General features: G+C 43.1%; 1 protein-coding gene across 5 annotated transcripts in view; it reads left to right on the top strand.

Moving 5' to 3' along the window:
• The window catches only part of LOC124802503 (focal adhesion kinase 1), a 762,075-nt gene that overhangs the window by 660,094 nt on the left and 85,347 nt on the right, over positions 1 to 16,634 (top strand). For all 5 annotated transcript variants that reach the window (XM_047263324.1, XM_047263323.1, XM_047263326.1 and 2 more), the window contains 3 exons: positions 336 to 552; positions 8,680 to 8,870; positions 14,590 to 14,794. In XM_047263324.1, coding sequence (XP_047119280.1) covers positions 336 to 552; positions 8,680 to 8,870; positions 14,590 to 14,794 — 613 coding nt within the window. The remainder of the gene's footprint in view (positions 1 to 335; positions 553 to 8,679; positions 8,871 to 14,589; positions 14,795 to 16,634) is intronic.

The raw sequence follows: 16,634 nt of genomic DNA, 5'->3' as shown, positions 1-16,634 counted from the left end.
CACTCCATTTGCCTGACAAGATAGAATTGTAATATGTGAGAAAATTGTTTGACACTGTGAAGTTTGGTGCTTCCATTTAATGATTAACCTACTTTAAGAATATATTTATAGGCTATCACAGACAATCTAAACTTGTTACAAATTTATCTTGACAAATCTCTCATGCCTAATTAATGTTTTCACTAATATCCTGAAACAAAAAGCTGAAGACAAAGAAAAAAAATACTTTGATATCCTGTATTTGTAGTGCTGATGAATGATGAATTACAGATCAGTCCGATAGGAACAGTCTGGTACTGACTTTTAACAGTGAATTGCTGTGTAATATTTTGCAGACATAATGCAGCAGTTTGATCATCCCCACATCATCAAGTTAATTGGAGTCTGCTCAGAGAGCCCCATCTGGATTGTAATGGAACTGGCGAGGTTAGGGGAGATGAGGGCATATCTCCAGAGCAACCGTCATATACTCACCTTAGCTACACTGCTGCAGTATACATATCAACTTAGTACTGCACTGTCATACCTGGAAAGTAAGAAGTTTGTGCACAGGTGAGTATTTTACACTGAATATAATTAAGTAATATTATTTCTCATCATTGAAACCTACATTTGCCTGTTTTAACAGTGTTTGTTAATTTTCAGGTCATTAAATACTAACGATTTTTCTCTAGTCTATAACTAAAACTGATCATCTGTAAATGAAGCAGAATGTCAATACTTAACTAATAGTTGTATGAGGAAGGGGTCCACATGTTGCATATAACTGTCAAATGTGGTAGTTACTGTTTAGGGGTGCCAAAAACAAATTATTTATTGCAGTTGCAATTTTGAGCATTCGTCATTTTCAAGCAAGTAGCATGACAATAAATATACACATAGGCATATGTACAGCCTTCATTTTGATCTTTTGTCCAGACAAAAAAAGTGCACAAAACCGTGACAGTAACTTATCTACTTTCTGTTGTTGACAGTGTTTCATTTGTACATCTGTGTCTAGTCAATATCTTTTTATACTATGATTACAAATATCTGTTACAAAGCCCACTTTTAATTTTAAAATTATCAAACCCAGCTTCCTCACTTGTTAATTTAAATCACCTTATGCAGTCTTTTTTCCCACTCATCGCTCCATTCCCCACTCATCCATTTCTTTTTGCACTTGTTTTTACTGAATGTACATACTGCGTGCAGTCACAGTTATCTGTAATTCTTCATCCACATGTAAATTTCCAATTTTTAATCCAACTGTCAAATGGATCATTAAAACAATAGAATATATGAGGGTTGGAACTTTAATAGTGGCAAATATTTATTTACAGCTCGTACTAAATAGGTACGGTTTCAAAGTTTTACTGACCTTCAGAGTAGTCACGAGCATTGTGTATAACCCATTGCCAGTGATGTGGATGTCATAGGATACTCTTAGCAGTGCCAGCTGTGTTGACAGTTTGAGCGATGCGGTCTATTGCACGATGAATTTGTAGCAGTTCTGAAGCGAATGCCATGAAATGTTTCCTTCAGTTTAGAAATCGAGTTGAACTCACGAGTGCTTAAGTCAGGGGAGTGCAGTAGGTGGTATAGCACTTTGCAGCCCCATCAGTCAAACAAATCAGTAACAATTTGCACTGTGCATGCTTGAGCATTGTCCTGCAAAATGATGATCAGCTCCTGCAGAAAGTGTCATCACTTCTGTCTCTATGCTGTTCATTTTTGGAACACAACCTACGACCAGCTTAGAGACAGAAGTGATGACACTTTGTGCAGGACCTGACTATCATTTTGCAGGACAATGCTCAAGCATGTAAATGCAAGCTGTTACTGATTTGTTTGACTCATGGTGCTGCTAAGTGCTATATCACCTTCTCCTCTGACTTAAGCCCTCTCGAGTTCAACTCAATTTCTAAACTGAAGGAAACACTTCATGGCTTTCGCTTCAGAACTGCTACAAATTCATCGGGCAATAGACCATGCTGCTCGAACTGTTAACACAACTGGCACTGCTAAGAGTATTCTATGACTTTCACATTGCTGGCATTGGGTTATACATAATGCTGGTGACTACTTTGGAGATCAGTAAAACTTTGAAACATGCACCTATTTTGTATGAGCTGTAAGCAAATAGTTGCCACTATTAAAGTTCCAATCCAGTAGATATATTACTAACATTGTTTTGTATATATCTGTTTTGGCATATTAGTATTTTTACATTGAATGCCAAAGAAACTAGTGTAGGCATGTGTATTCAAATACAGAGATATGTAAACAGGCAGATTACGGCACTGTAGTCGGCAGCACCTATATATTACAAGTGTCTGGCCCAGTTGTTAGGTCAGTTACTGCTGCTACAATGGTGGGTTATCAAGATTTAATTGATTCTGAATGTGGTGTTACAGTCGGTGCATGAGCGATGGGACACAGCATCAATAGCGATGAAGTGGGGTTTTCCTGTATGATCATTTCACGAGTGTTCCGTGAATATCAGAAATCCGGTAAAACATCAAATCTCTGACATCATTGTGGTCAGAAGAAGATCCTGCAAGAACGGGACCAACAATGACCGAAGAGAATCGTCCAATGTGACAGAAGTGCAACCCTTCTGCAAACTGCTGCAGATTTAATACTGGGCCATCAACAAATGTCAGCATGTGAACATATGCAGTGAAACATCATCGATATGGGCTTTTGGAGCTAAAGGCCCACTCATGTACCTTTGATGACTGCATTACACTGAAGCTCTATGCCTTGCCTGGGCCGATCAACATAGACATTGGATTTTTGATGATGATAACATGGTAACATGTTGCTCGGTCATACAAGTCTCATTTAAAATTCGATCGAGTGGATAGACATGTACAGATATGGAGACAACCCAGTGAATCCATGTACCCTGCCTGTCAGCAGGGGATGTTCAAGCTGGTGAGGGGCGTGTGCAGTTGGAGTGATATGGGACTCCTGATACATCTAGATACTACTGTGACAGGTGACACACATGTAAGCATCCTGTCTGATCACCTACATTCATTCATGTCCATTGTGCATTCCGACCAGTAGGACAATGCGACACCCCATAGGTCCAGAATTGGTACAGAAGGCTCCAGGAACACTCTTCTGAGTTTAAACAGTTCTGCTGGCCACTAACCTCCTCAGACATGAACATTATTGAGCATATCTGGGATGCCTTGCAAGGTGCTGTTCAGAAGTGATCTCCACCCCCTCATACTCTTATGGATCTATTCACAGTGTCAATTCCCTCCAGCACTACTTCAGACATTAGTTGAATCCATGCCAAGCCATGTTGCAGCACTTCTGCATGGTCACGGGGTCCCTACACGATATAAGGCAGGTGTATCAGTTTCTTTGGCTCTTCAGTGCATTTTCCTGAAAATGAAAATTGCTCAAAATTTCAATTACAATATATGCAAACTTTTGATAGCCTCATTTAATAAGTCTTACATCATTTTTCTTTATTGAACAAGGATGATGATAATGAAAACTGATTCAGAGAGGACTTCAACAAGAAGATAGTGAACACTATTAAGCAGACTCTAACAAACACCATATCTGTAGATTCTTGTACCACAAGGAAGCAGTTGAGATGGTGTTGTTATGGGTGGCCGGTATCCTATTTCTACAACACAAATGCACACGTGGATTAATACGGTTCCTTATTTACATGAAATGTATATATTTACTTAACTGAATAGAGTCCATGTTTTGTGGTACAAGCTCATCAGCAATAGTCTTCATGTAGATTGATGTAAAGTGCAATTCTGGTTGAGGTGAACCAGTCCCACTACCTTCACTAATCCGGTCGCTGTATATTGTTGTAGTCTGTGATAAACTACACCCGCTCTGCATAAACTGACAGATGCCAAACTGGATGAGTGAGTGAATGAGTGAGTGAGGCCCTCCGGTCAGTGGTGGCGGCCTAAATACATGCTGTTGAGAGGGCATTGGAGGCGTGTTGCTTGTGGGTGTGTTTCTGGCCTCTCCTCTCCTAGACGCACTTGATCCAGCACCTGCTAATCGAACTTCACGCTTCATCTTTGCTAACCGGTGTGCTGGTGACAGCTTATGACAGCACAGTATCTAAAATTAGATTCATGGAGTATATCCTGTGAGATTGGAACAGGTGTGAGACAGGATGATGGTATTTCACCACTGTTGTTCAATACACTGTCAGACAAAAATGATATTAAATAGGAGAAACAATTGAAGATACAGATACTTAAGAAACCCGTCAGGTTAGGGAGGAAAACCAAATGCTGTCTGACATTCACTGAGAATTTTGCAGTCCTTAAAGATAACAAAGAAACTGCAGTAAAGCAAATATAAGTCCTGAAAGAGAGAGCTGAAGAGGTTGACCACCTTTGAAGAAACAGAATTTGTGTAAAAGCATAAAGATGCACCAAAAAAGAATTTGATAAAATTTGGTGAGATCAAGAGTGTCTACAAATTCAAGTATCGTGGTAAATTGATGCAGACAAATAGGATAGAAACAGTAGTTCAAGAACAGAGAACTCAGAAGATAAGTAAAGCATTCTGGAAAAATGTAAACATGTACAATAAATCATACCTAACACCTAATCTAAAAATGTGATAGTACAACGCTAATCAAACCAGAAAACTTATATGGATCAGAAATGTTGCACAAGAATCAGAAAGGTGCACTAGAAAATATCAAGAAACTAAAAAAACACTACACACATCTTGGGACCCAATAAGACAAAAGAAGGCTGCAGACTGCGGAGAAGACAAGAGACAAAACAAGTATCTTGAAAGTGTGTCTGCCTAGGTTGAAATCTAGCTAAGAAGTGAATGAGGCACACTCCAGTTCCGTCAAGCTGCACAGCCCGTTAGAGTACAGTGTGCTTGGCAGATGACGGGCTGCCGACCTTGTGTTGGCGCGGCCGTGTAGTAGTATCTGTGGCAATGACGCTACACATATCAAACGAATGACAGACACCTGACAAACTAAACTGATCTTGGGGTGCACAGGAAGCATTAAGAACATAAAGTGAACCACTGAAGTAAGAAAAGATACAGAGGATACTGGCTTGGATATATAAGACAGACGAACCATCAACCACAAAATTCTCATGAGGAAGGTGAGCCAAGACGCCAGGGAATACAATGCAGAAACAACTTGGATGGAAGAAAATGCATAGCGAGAATATGAAAGAAATGTGGCACCTGATACAATCTCATATCAGAGGCAGGTGCTTCACCTGGTCCTATATTAACAATAATAATCTGATTGGAGAGATATTGTAATTCTGTAAGCTGGAATTACTAAATCTGGGTTGATTGGAAACAACAAAAGCAAACATCAGAATTTCAATTGCTGAGTCATTATGAGGAAAACACTTAAAAGACAGGGGAAAGAAGCCATAATGTGCTAGTAACAATATTATGAGGAGGAAGGTTGCTAGTCACCATATAGCAGAGATTATGAGTCGCAGATAGGCACAATAAAAAGATTTTCACACTTTAAGCTTTCGGCCAATGGCCTTTTTCAACAACACACACACATACGCACACACAAACACACACACAAATGTTACCCACACACAACAGCAGTCTCAGACAACAGAAACCACACTGCAAGCAGCAGCACCTTTGCGTGATGGGAGTGACGACTGGATGGGGGAAAGGAGGAGGCTGGGACAGGGAGGGGGAGAGATAGTATGGTGGGCATGGCTGACAGTGAAGTGCTGCAGGTTGGGTAGTGGGCAGGGGAGAGGTGGGGAGGGGAGGGGGGGGGGAAGTAGTGGAAAAGGAGAGACATAGGGAGAAATAAATAAAGAAATAAAATAAATGAAAAAGAGAAAATAGTCTGGGTGTGGTGGTGGAATGACAGCTGTATAGTGCTGGAATGGGAGCAGGGAAGGGGCTGGATGTCTGAGGACAGCAGCTAATGAGGGTTGAGGCCAGGAGGGTTACGGGAACGTAGGATGTATTGCAGGGAAAGTTCCCACCTATGCAATTCAGACAAACTGGTGTTGTTGGGAAGGATCAATATGGCACAGGCTGTGAAGCAGTCAATGTAATGAAGGATAGCTTGTTTGGCAGCGTGTTCAGCAACAGCGTGGGCCACTTGTTTCTTGGCCACCATTTGTTGGTGGCCATATATGCCGACAGAGCTTGTTGGTTGTCATGGCTACATAGAATCCAGCACAACAGCTGCAGCTTAGCTTGTAGACCACATGATTCGTTTCAAAGGTAGCCCTGCCTTTGGTGGGATAGGTGATGTTGGTGACCAGACTGGAATAGGTAGTGGTGGGAGGATGTATGGGACAGGTCTCGCATCTAGGCCTATTACAGGGGTATGAGACATGAGGTGTCATCAATGAATCTGGGGGGGTTTAGTATTCTGGGTGTTTAGGATGGATTCCTCTAGATGGGCCGTGAATAGGTTGGCATAGGATGGTGCCATGCACGTGCCCATAGCTGTACACCGGATTTGTTTGTAGGTAATGCCTTCAAAGGAGAAGTAATTGTGGGTGAGGATATAATTGGTCATGGCTACTAGGAAGGAGGTTGTTGTTTTGGAATCCATCGGGCATTGGGAAACGTACTGTTCAAAAGTGGTAAGGCCATGGGCATTAGGATCTTTGCTATCTGGATCGAAGGTGGGGACACCCTATCCACATTCCTCCAGAACCTCAACAACTTCTCCCCCATTTGCTTCACCTGGTCGTACTCAACCCAACAAGCCACCTTCCTAGAAGTTGGCCTCCACCTCGAAGATGGCTACATCAGTACCTCCATCCATATCGAACCTACTAACTGCCAGCAGTACCTCCACTTCGACAGTTGCCACCCATTCCATACCAAGGAGTCCTTTCCACACAGCCTAGCCACTCATGGTCATTGCATCTGCAGTGATGAGCAGTCCCTGTCGAAATATACCAAGGGTCTCACTGAAGCCTTCGCTGACTGTAATTGCCATCCCAACCTTGTACAAAAACAAATCTCCTGTGCCTTATCTTTCCAGTCTCCCACCACCTCCCAAAGCCCTATCGTCGGCCCACAGAGAAGCATTCCCCTCGAAATTCAGTACCTCCCAGGACTGGAGCAACTAAATTACATTCTCTCCCAGGGTTTTGATTAACTCTTGTTGTGCCCTTAAATGAGATATGTCCCGCCCACCATCCTTCCCACCGCTCCCACTGTGGTGTTCCGCTGTCCACTGAAACACAAACCCAGCTCGCAGTGCCTTACCTCATGGCTCATACCCCAGTAATAGGCCAAGATGCAAGACCTGTCCCATACATCCTCCCACCACCACCTATTCCAGTTCGGCCACCAACGTCACCTATCCCATAAAAGGCAGGGCTACATGTGAAACCGGTCATGTGATCTACAAGCTAAGCTGCAACCACTGTGCTGCATTCTATGTAGGCATGACAACCAGCAAGCTGGCTGTCTGCATGAATGGTCACTGGCAAACTGTGGCCTAGAAACAAATGGACCACCCTGTTGCTGAACACACTGTCAAACATGATATCCTTCATTTCAATGACTGCTACACAGCCTGTGCCATATGGATCCTTCCCACCAACACCAGCTTTTCTGAATTGCGCAGGTGGGAACTTTCCCTGCAATACATCCTACGTTACCGTAACACTTCTAGCGTCAACCTACGTTAATCGCTGTCCTCACCCATCCATCCCTTCCCCGGCTCCCATTCCAGCACTACACAGCCATAATTCCACCTCTTCTTTGATCTTTTTTTATTTATTTTATTTTTTTGTTTATTTTTTAATGTACTTCTCTCTAGATCTCTCCTTTTCCGCTACTTCCCCCCTCCCCTCCTCACCTCTTCCCTTCCCGCCACTTAACCTGCAGCACTTCACTGTCTGCCATCCCCATCATATTATCCCTCCCCCTCCCTGTCCCAGCCTTCTCCTTTCCCCCACCCAGCCGCCTCTCCCATCATGCACTGGTGCTGCTGCTCGCAGTGTGGTTTCAGTTGCCTGAGACTGCAGTCACGTGTGTGTGTGTGTGTGTGTGTGTGTGTGTGTGTGTGTGTGTTGTTGACAAAGTCCATTGGCTGAAAGCTTTAAGTGTGAAAATCTTTTTTGGTGTCTATCTGTGACTCAGCATCTCCGCCATAAGGTGAGCAGCAACCTTCCTTCTCATAATATTGTTACATTCCATCCTGGATTTTCCATTGTTTAATAGGTGCTAGTAAATGTTAAAGAAATCAAAAGTTGGCTGAAATTTTCTCTACATTTCTGTCTTAACTTTGATGTTTGAGATTTTTTTTTTTTTGCCGTGCCTCTTTTTTGAATGACATAAGCACCTAGCAAAATGTGAACAAAAATGAATAACAGAAGATGTTTATTTTGTGGCTCTGCAATGAACTTGCTGAAAGCATCTCTAAAGGTTCCTTTCACATTGACGGTAGAGGCGCAAAAGTGTGTTTGTTCATAGCCTGACAATAAAGGCTTTTTTGAAAGCAAAATGGAATTTTTGATCCAGACACAAACCTTGTGCATGAATGTGCGCTCGTCGTGAAACATTACATGTTTTTATCCTATATGTGCATGTTCTCCAACCAGTTGCAATAAGTGTGATTGTTCTTTTTGGTACAATTTTATGGCTGATTAAAAAATATAAAATATACTTTTTGTTGCTTAACTATTGAGATTTTTGCATCCAACTGTGCAGGGACATAGCAGCACGCAACGTTCTTGTATCATCCCATAACTGTGTGAAATTGGCGGACTTTGGTCTTAGTCGGTGGGTAGAAGATCAGAGTTATTATAAGGCATCCAAGGGAAAGCTGCCCATTAAATGGATGTCGCCAGAGTCGATCAACTTTCGGCGGTTCACCACTGCGTCAGATGTCTGGATGTTTGGTAAGAGTTTTTCAATGACACTTAAGTTTTTTCACTTTTTCCAAAGGTTATATAAAACTGAAATATTTGATTTTTTTGTACATTGCAAATTAGAAAACACACACTTTGTGTGTTCCACAGTATTTACTTTGTCTCTGAGTGGTTTTTATACTCACAAGACCATCCTTGCTATGTAACTTACTATTGAATGGAATATTCACTCAAAAAAAGTACAAAAATATGAGACATAATTGCTGGCTTTAATTACCTTTACCTTTTGGACACTAAATATATATAACTAGTGATATCAATATAATAGAAAGAAATATTCCACGTGGGAAAAATTATATATAAAATCAAAGATGAGGTGACTTACCGAACGAAAGCGCTGGCAGGTCGATAGACACACAAACAAACACAAACATACACACAAAATTCAAGCTTTCGCAACAAACTGTTGCCTCATCAGGAAAGAGGGAAGGAGAGGGGAAGACAAAAGGAAGTGGGTTTTAAGGGAGAGGGTAAGGAGTCATTCCAATCCCGGGAGCGGAAAGACTTACCTTAGAGGGAAAAAAGGACAGGTATACACTCGTACACACGCACATATCCATCCACACATACAGACACAAGCAGACATATTTAAAGACAAAGAGTTTGGGCAGAGATGTCAGTCGAGGCAGAAGTGTAGAGGCAAAGAAGTTGTTGAAAGACAGGTGAGGTATGAGTGGCGGCAACTTGAAATTAGCGGAGATTGAGGCCTGGCGGATGACGAGAAGAGAGGATATACTGAAGGGCAAGTTCCCATCTCCGGAGTTCGGATAGGTTGGTGTTGGTGGGAAGTATCCAGATAACCCGGACGGTGTAACACTGTGCCAAGATGTGCTGGCTGTGCACCAAGGCATGTTTAGCCACAGGGTGATCCTCATTACCAACAAACACTGTCTGCCTGTGTCCATTCATGCGAATGGACAGTTTGTTGCTGGTCATTCCCACATAGAATGCATCACAGTGTAGGCAGGTCAGTTGGTAAATCACGTGGGTGCTTTCACACGTGGCTCTGCCTTTGATCGTGTACACCTTCCGGGTTACAGGACTGGAGTAGGTGGTGGTGGGAGGGTGCATGGGACAGGTTTTGCATCGGGGGCGGTTACAAGGATAGGAGCCAGAGGGTAGGGAAGGTGGTTTGGGGATTTCATAGGGATGAACTAACAGGTTACGAAGGTTAGGTGGACGGCGGAAAGACACTCTTGGCGGAGTGGGGAGGATTTCATGAAGGATGAATCTCATTTCAGGGCAGGATTTGAGGAAGTCGTATCCCTGCTGGAGAGCCACATTCAGAGTCTGGTCCAGTCCCGGAAAGTATCCTGTCACAAGTGGGGCACTTTTGTGTTTTTTCTGTGGGGGATTCTGGGTTTGAGGGGACGAGGAAGTGGCTCTGGTTATTTGCTTCTGTACCAGGTCGGGAGGGTAGTTGCGGGGTGCGAAAGCTGTTTTCAGGTTGTTGGTGTACTGATTCAGGGATTCCGGACTGGAGCAGATTCGTTTGCCACGAAGACCTAGGCTGTAGGGAAGGGACCGTTTGATGTGGAATGGGTGGCAGCTGTCATAATGGAGGTACTGTTGCTTGTTGGTGGGTTTGATGTGGACGGACGTGTGAAGTTGGCCATTGGACAGGTGGAGGTCAACGTCAAGGAAAGTGGCATGGGATTTGGAATAGGACCAGGTGAATCTGATGGAACCAAAGGAGTTGAGGTTGGAGAGGAAATTCTGGAGTTCTTCTTCACTGTGAGTCCAGATCATAAAGATGTCATCAATAAATCTGTACCAAACTTTGGGTTGGCAGACTTGGGTAACCAAGAAGGCTTCCTCTAAGCGACCCATGAATAGGTTGGCATACGAGGGGGCCATCCTGGTACCCATGGCTGTTCCCTTTAATTGTTGGTATGTCTGGCCTTCAAAAGTGAAGAAGTTGTGGGTCAGGATGAAGCTGGCTAAGGTAATGAGGAAAGAGGTTTTAGGTAGGGTGGTAGGTGATCGGCGTGAAAGGAAATGCTCCATCGCAGCGAGGCCCTGGACGTGCGGAATATTTGTGTATAAGGACGTGGCATCAATGGTTACAAGGATGGTTTCCGGGGGTAACAGATTGGGTAAGGATTCCAGGCGTTCAAGAAAGTGGTTGGTGTCTTTGATGAAGGATGGGAGACTGCATGTAATGGGTTGAAGGTGTTGATCTACGTAGGCAGAGATACGTTCTGTGGGGGCTTGGTAACCAGCTACAATGGGGCGGCCGGGATGATTGGGTTTGTGGATTTTAGGAAGAAGGTAGAAGGTAGGGGTGCGGGGTGTCGGTGGGGTCAGGAGGTTGATGGAGTCAGGTGAAAGGTTTTGCAGGGGGCCTAAGGTTCTGAGGATTCCTTGAAGCTCCGCCTGGACATCGGGAATGGGGTTACCTTGGCAAACTTTGTATGTGGTGTTGTCTGAAAGCTGACGCAGTCCCTCAGCCACATACTCCCGACGATCAAGTACCACGGTTGTGGAACCCTTGTCCGCCGGAAGAATGACGATGGATCGGTCAGCCTTCAGATCACGGATAGCCTGGGCTTCAGCAGTGGTGATGTTGGGTGTAGGATTAAGGTTTTTTAAGAAGGATTGAGATGCAAGGCTGGAAGTCAGAAATTCCTGGAAGGTTTGGAGAGGGTGATTTTGAGGAAGAGGAGGTGGGTCCCGCTGTGACGGAGGACGGAACTGTTCTAGGCAGGGTTACCCCCGGAAACCATCCTTGTAACCATTGATGCCACGTCCTTATACACAAATATTCCGCACGTCCAGGGCCTCGCTGCGATGGAGCATTTCCTTTCACGCCGATCACCTACCACCCTACCTAAAACCTCTTTCCTCATTACCTTAGCCAGCTTCATCCTGACCCACAACTTCTTCACTTTTGAAGGCCAGACATACCAACAATTAAAGGGAACAGCCATGGGTACCAGGATGGCCCCCTCGTATGCCAACCTATTCATGGGTCGCTTAGAGGAAGCCTTCTTGGTTACCCAAGTCTGCCAACCCAAAGTTTGGTACAGATTTATTGATGACATCTTTATGATCTGGACTCACAGTGAAGAAGAACTCCAGAATTTCCTCTCCAACCTCAACTCCTTTGGTTCCATCAGATTCACCTGGTCCTATTCCAAATCCCATGCCACTTTCCTTGACGTTGACCTCCACCTGTCCAATGGCCAACTTCACACGTCCGTCCACATCAAACCCACCAACAAGCAACAGTACCTCCATTATGACAGCTGCCACCCATTCCACATCAAACGGTCCCTTCCCTACAGCCTAGGTCTTCGTGGCAAACGAATCTGCTCCAGTCCGGAATCCCTGAATCAGTACACCAACAACCTGAAAACAGCTTTCGCATCCCGCAACTACCCTCCCGACCTGGTACAGAAGCAAATAACCAGAGCCACTTCCTCGTCCCCTCAAACCCAGAATCCCCCACAGAAAAAACACAAAAGTGCCCCACTTGTGACAGGATACTTTCCGGGACTGGACCAGACTCTGAATGTGGCTCTCCAGCAGGGATACGACTTCCTCAAATCCTGCCCTGAAATGAGATCCATCCTTCATGAAATCCTCCCCACTCCGCCAAGAGTGTCTTTCCGCCGTCCACCTAACCTTCGTAACCTGTTAGTTCATCCCTATGAAATCCCCAAACCACCTTCCCTACCCTCTGGCTCCTATCCTTGTAACCGCCCCCGATGCAAAACCTGTCCCATGCACCCTCCCACCACCACCTACTCCAGTCCTGTAACCCGGAAGGTGTACACGATCAAAGGCAGAGCCACGTGTGAAAGCACCCACGTGATTTACCAACTGACCTGCCTACACTGTGATGCATTCTATGTGGGAATGACCAGCAACAAACTGTCCATTCGCATGAATGGACACAGGCAGACAGTGTTTGTTGGTAATGAGGATCACCCTGTGGCTAAACATGCCTTGGTGCACAGCCAGCACATCTTGGCACAGTGTTACACCGTCCGGGTTATCTGGATACTTCCCACCAACACCAACCTATCCGAACTCCGGAGATGGGAACTTGCCCTTCAGTATATCCTCTCTTCTCGTCATCCGCCAGGCCTCAATCTCCGCTAATTTCAAGTTGCCGCCACTCATACCTCACCTGTCTTTCAACAACTTCTTTGCCTCTACACTTCTGCCTCGACTGACATCTCTGCCCAAACTCTTTGTCTTTAAATATGTCTGCTTGTGTCTGTATGTGTGGATGGATATGTGCGTGTGTACGAGTGTATACCTGTCCTTTTTTCCCCCTAAGGTAAGTCTTTCCGCTCCCGGGATTGGAATGACTCCTTACCCTCTCCCTTAAAACCCACTTCCTTTTGTCTTCCCCTCTCCTTCCCTCTTTCCTGATGAGGCAACAGTTTGTTGCGAAAGCTTGAATTTTGTGTGTATGTTTGTGTTTGTTTGTGTGTCTATCGACCTGCCAGCGCTTTCGTTCGGTAAGTCACCTCATCTTTGATTTTATATATATAACTAGTGATACACACATAAAGGTACACAACACTATCTTAGTTTTTGGGAACAGTAGTTGCTTCCTTGGAAAGGGGAGGGATGGACTGCGGAAGGTCAAAGAGGAAGGCCACGCTACTCAGACAGCAGGGCGAAAGGGACTCACCTGTTGTGAGGGGAGGGAGGTGGCGGATATGTCCGGCAAAGTACTAAAAATATTAATTTGCAGTAAAGTAGGTGCAAAATAAAATGGAAGAGTGGGATGGAACAGTTTGAGTGGAAACTGTGGAGAAATGACAGGGTTAGGTCATTGAAGGTGATTGAAGTTCACAAAAATAAAAGTACTTGTGTGGGTCTGATCATTTTGAAGTTGAGTTTTGTCTCTGTCCCAGATGTTCATAGATTTCAAGGGCTGTCAGCACATTCTGCTCTGCCCTTAGGCTTAGCAAAGGGGTACAGTGGTAAGGTCCTGGAGCTGCATTTCTTCAGACTGAGGTTTCCTATTTTCTCTAAATTACTTGAGGCAAAAGCCAGGATGACTACCTTAAAAAGCACGTAGTTGAATCTCTTCTACAGCTTCCAGTAGCTCTTAGATTTAGACACTCTGGTTGCAGTGGCTCCACCTAATTAACTGGTATAAATTTTATTGTGCCCAACAGAGATATAGTACACTTCACTGTTGTGTGGTAGTTTTATTTTGTCATTGCTTTTGAAGATATACTGACATTTGGTTGTTCCTGCATAGTATGAAATTTTCTATGTATTACTGCATTTTCTGTAATACTAATTCCAAGTAAGTAATAATACATCACAGTCACTGGAAGGAACTGTTGGGGGAGACATATAGGGGGGATGTAATATTTCGTTTTTATTTTTGATTTAAGATGTGGCCAGCCAGAATGAGATAGTTGATGGAGGCAATAAATTTTATGGTGTCAACTGTTTAAAAACATTTAATGGGCACTGGAACAAAAGTAAGTCTGAAGACTCCAAAAACATGTTGTTCCTTTGAATGTTCAAAAAAAGTATTGAGCTAACTTACACTTGTCCACAAACATAGAATTGACAGTCTGAGGTAGTATTTAATAGTTACACTAAATTTTTTTTTCCTTTAATTTTTTTCAGTGTTGCATTTCTGTAGACTGTTGTGGTGCATGTTAAATTTTCATTGGTAATTTGGAAGCTGCATTTTTTTCTGTTTCACTAGGTGTGTGCATGTGGGAGATACTCATGTTAGGTGTGAAGCCATTTCAAGGAGTGAAGAATAATGATGTCATTGGGAAAATTGAAAATGGCGAAAGACTGGCTCTTCCACCCAACTGCCCTCCACGGCTGTACAGTCTTATGTCGCAGTGCTGGGCTTATGAACCATCAAAAAGGCCAAGTTTCAAGGAAATAAGAGAAGTTTTGCAGTAAGTTGTTCTTATTTGTAGGCACAGATGTAGTAGAAACACTACAGAATGTTGGAAAGGGACTGGAGTTAACTTTTGTAAGTTGCCTTGGAAGTGTTCTATGGAATCAAGATATTTTCTATTTCTAAATTTCTTCACAGTTTCATACTGTTTATATTGATTCATTTTTATAGTGTTCTTAATTTGCTTTTTCTTTCTCTTTTACTTTCATTTCTTCCATTTTCGTTGCTGTTAGTGCCTTTATTTATATAAAGCCAAAATACAGACAGACAACAGTCAAGAAAAATAGAATAAAAGAAGCTTCATGTACAGTTAATAGGGTAAAGCCAAGGGTAGTATAAACTTACTTCATCAAAACATCAGGGGAATAAAAAAATAAAGTAGAGGAGCTGTTAGTATGTTTATAGTGGGTTTGAAACTAGTTGCGACTTTTGACATTTGACTGACAAGAGGGGGACGTGACGCTGTTGCGAAGTTAACACCAGTGGCAAGCCGGCTTTCCCTACCACACCACCAGCGGTTCGGCTGGTAAAGCGCCCCTGTTGCCACATCATGAGTAAACAGTACCAAGTGGTTTCATGCCTCAGATGCGTCAACATTTGTCAGCTCTCCTCGTAAAGTCGTATTTTCTGGCATTGAAGTGTTCTGTAGTCCTCAGGTGTTGTGAACAAATTATTTTGTGTTGGTATTGCATTAATAACAACAGTAGCTGAATAGGAGATTTGCAATAAAAGTGTCATCCGAGAACACATTCACCGGCTGCGAAGATAACGTTCTGCTGCAAAAGATCAGGCTTTCTTCATATCACACTCATTTAAATTCAACTGACAGTAAATGGGCGTAGGTGAAAAGTAATGTAGCAAAAATCAAGAAGTTTCTGCTCACCGAGGTTGAAATGCTGACAAAAGAAGCCACTGCAAGTGTTACATGACAGGACTGGCCTTGGCTTGTCGGCCATACCAAGAAGGTAGCTGAGGAGACACTGATTCATTGAGAACTGTGACAAGTTTTGAGGAGTACGTAACTTATCTTGTTGCCATGTTGAAATCTCCTTCTTTTGTCAAAACACAGCAGAGTTGAGAAATGTTCATCTCACTAATGCAGCTGAAATTGTGACAGAATCCTGAAATAGTGTATTATTAAACTAACAACTGAGTGCAAGCCAGGTCAGTAGTTTATGAAATGGCTCATTCTCAGTATCAAAATAAATATGTAAATTCTTTACTTACATTGTTACAAAACCGACAGCAGTTCTGTTTCATACCTGTAGTTGCTTGAATATCACAATAAATATGGAAGTTTTGCATGTTAATCATGTGGCAAAACACTCTCGTCTTTACATGCTATCATAGGCCAAGATCTTGTTTGTATATCTCAAACCATTTATGAGATACGAGGAATTTATTACTGTTTCATTCTAGTTTTTCTTACCAATGCTTGAGTTCATGACAGAGCGCTTTACATATACTCCATTTTCTCGAGACTGGAAACAGACAATGATGTCATTCCAAGTTTAAAGGATAATTCAATATACTTTCTACATTTAATACATGGCAACATGTAACCTAACTCACACCAGACCCAAATTCGTAGTGACATATATTTTAGATTGCAAGCAAAGAATTTATTGCAGGAGTTTACCTCCTATCTAAATATCACCATAACTATGATCATTAATGAAATAATATGTGGTTCATCATGAAGCTGATGAATTAAAGTATAAAGTGAATGAGAATGAGAATTCATTACCAAATGGTTGCAGATCGGTCAGCTTGCTGTTCATGCAGTCAAATGAGCTTGCCAGGTTCCGTGCCGAGTAGGCCTGGCATTATACTGTGGT

The sequence above is a fragment of the Schistocerca piceifrons genome, chromosome 6, assembly GCF_021461385.2.
Source record: "Schistocerca piceifrons isolate TAMUIC-IGC-003096 chromosome 6, iqSchPice1.1, whole genome shotgun sequence".
In the NCBI taxonomy this organism is placed as follows: domain Eukaryota; kingdom Metazoa; phylum Arthropoda; class Insecta; order Orthoptera; family Acrididae; genus Schistocerca; species Schistocerca piceifrons.
Note: the sequence above shows the minus strand (reverse complement) of the source record. Positions and strands in the feature narration are given on the sequence as shown.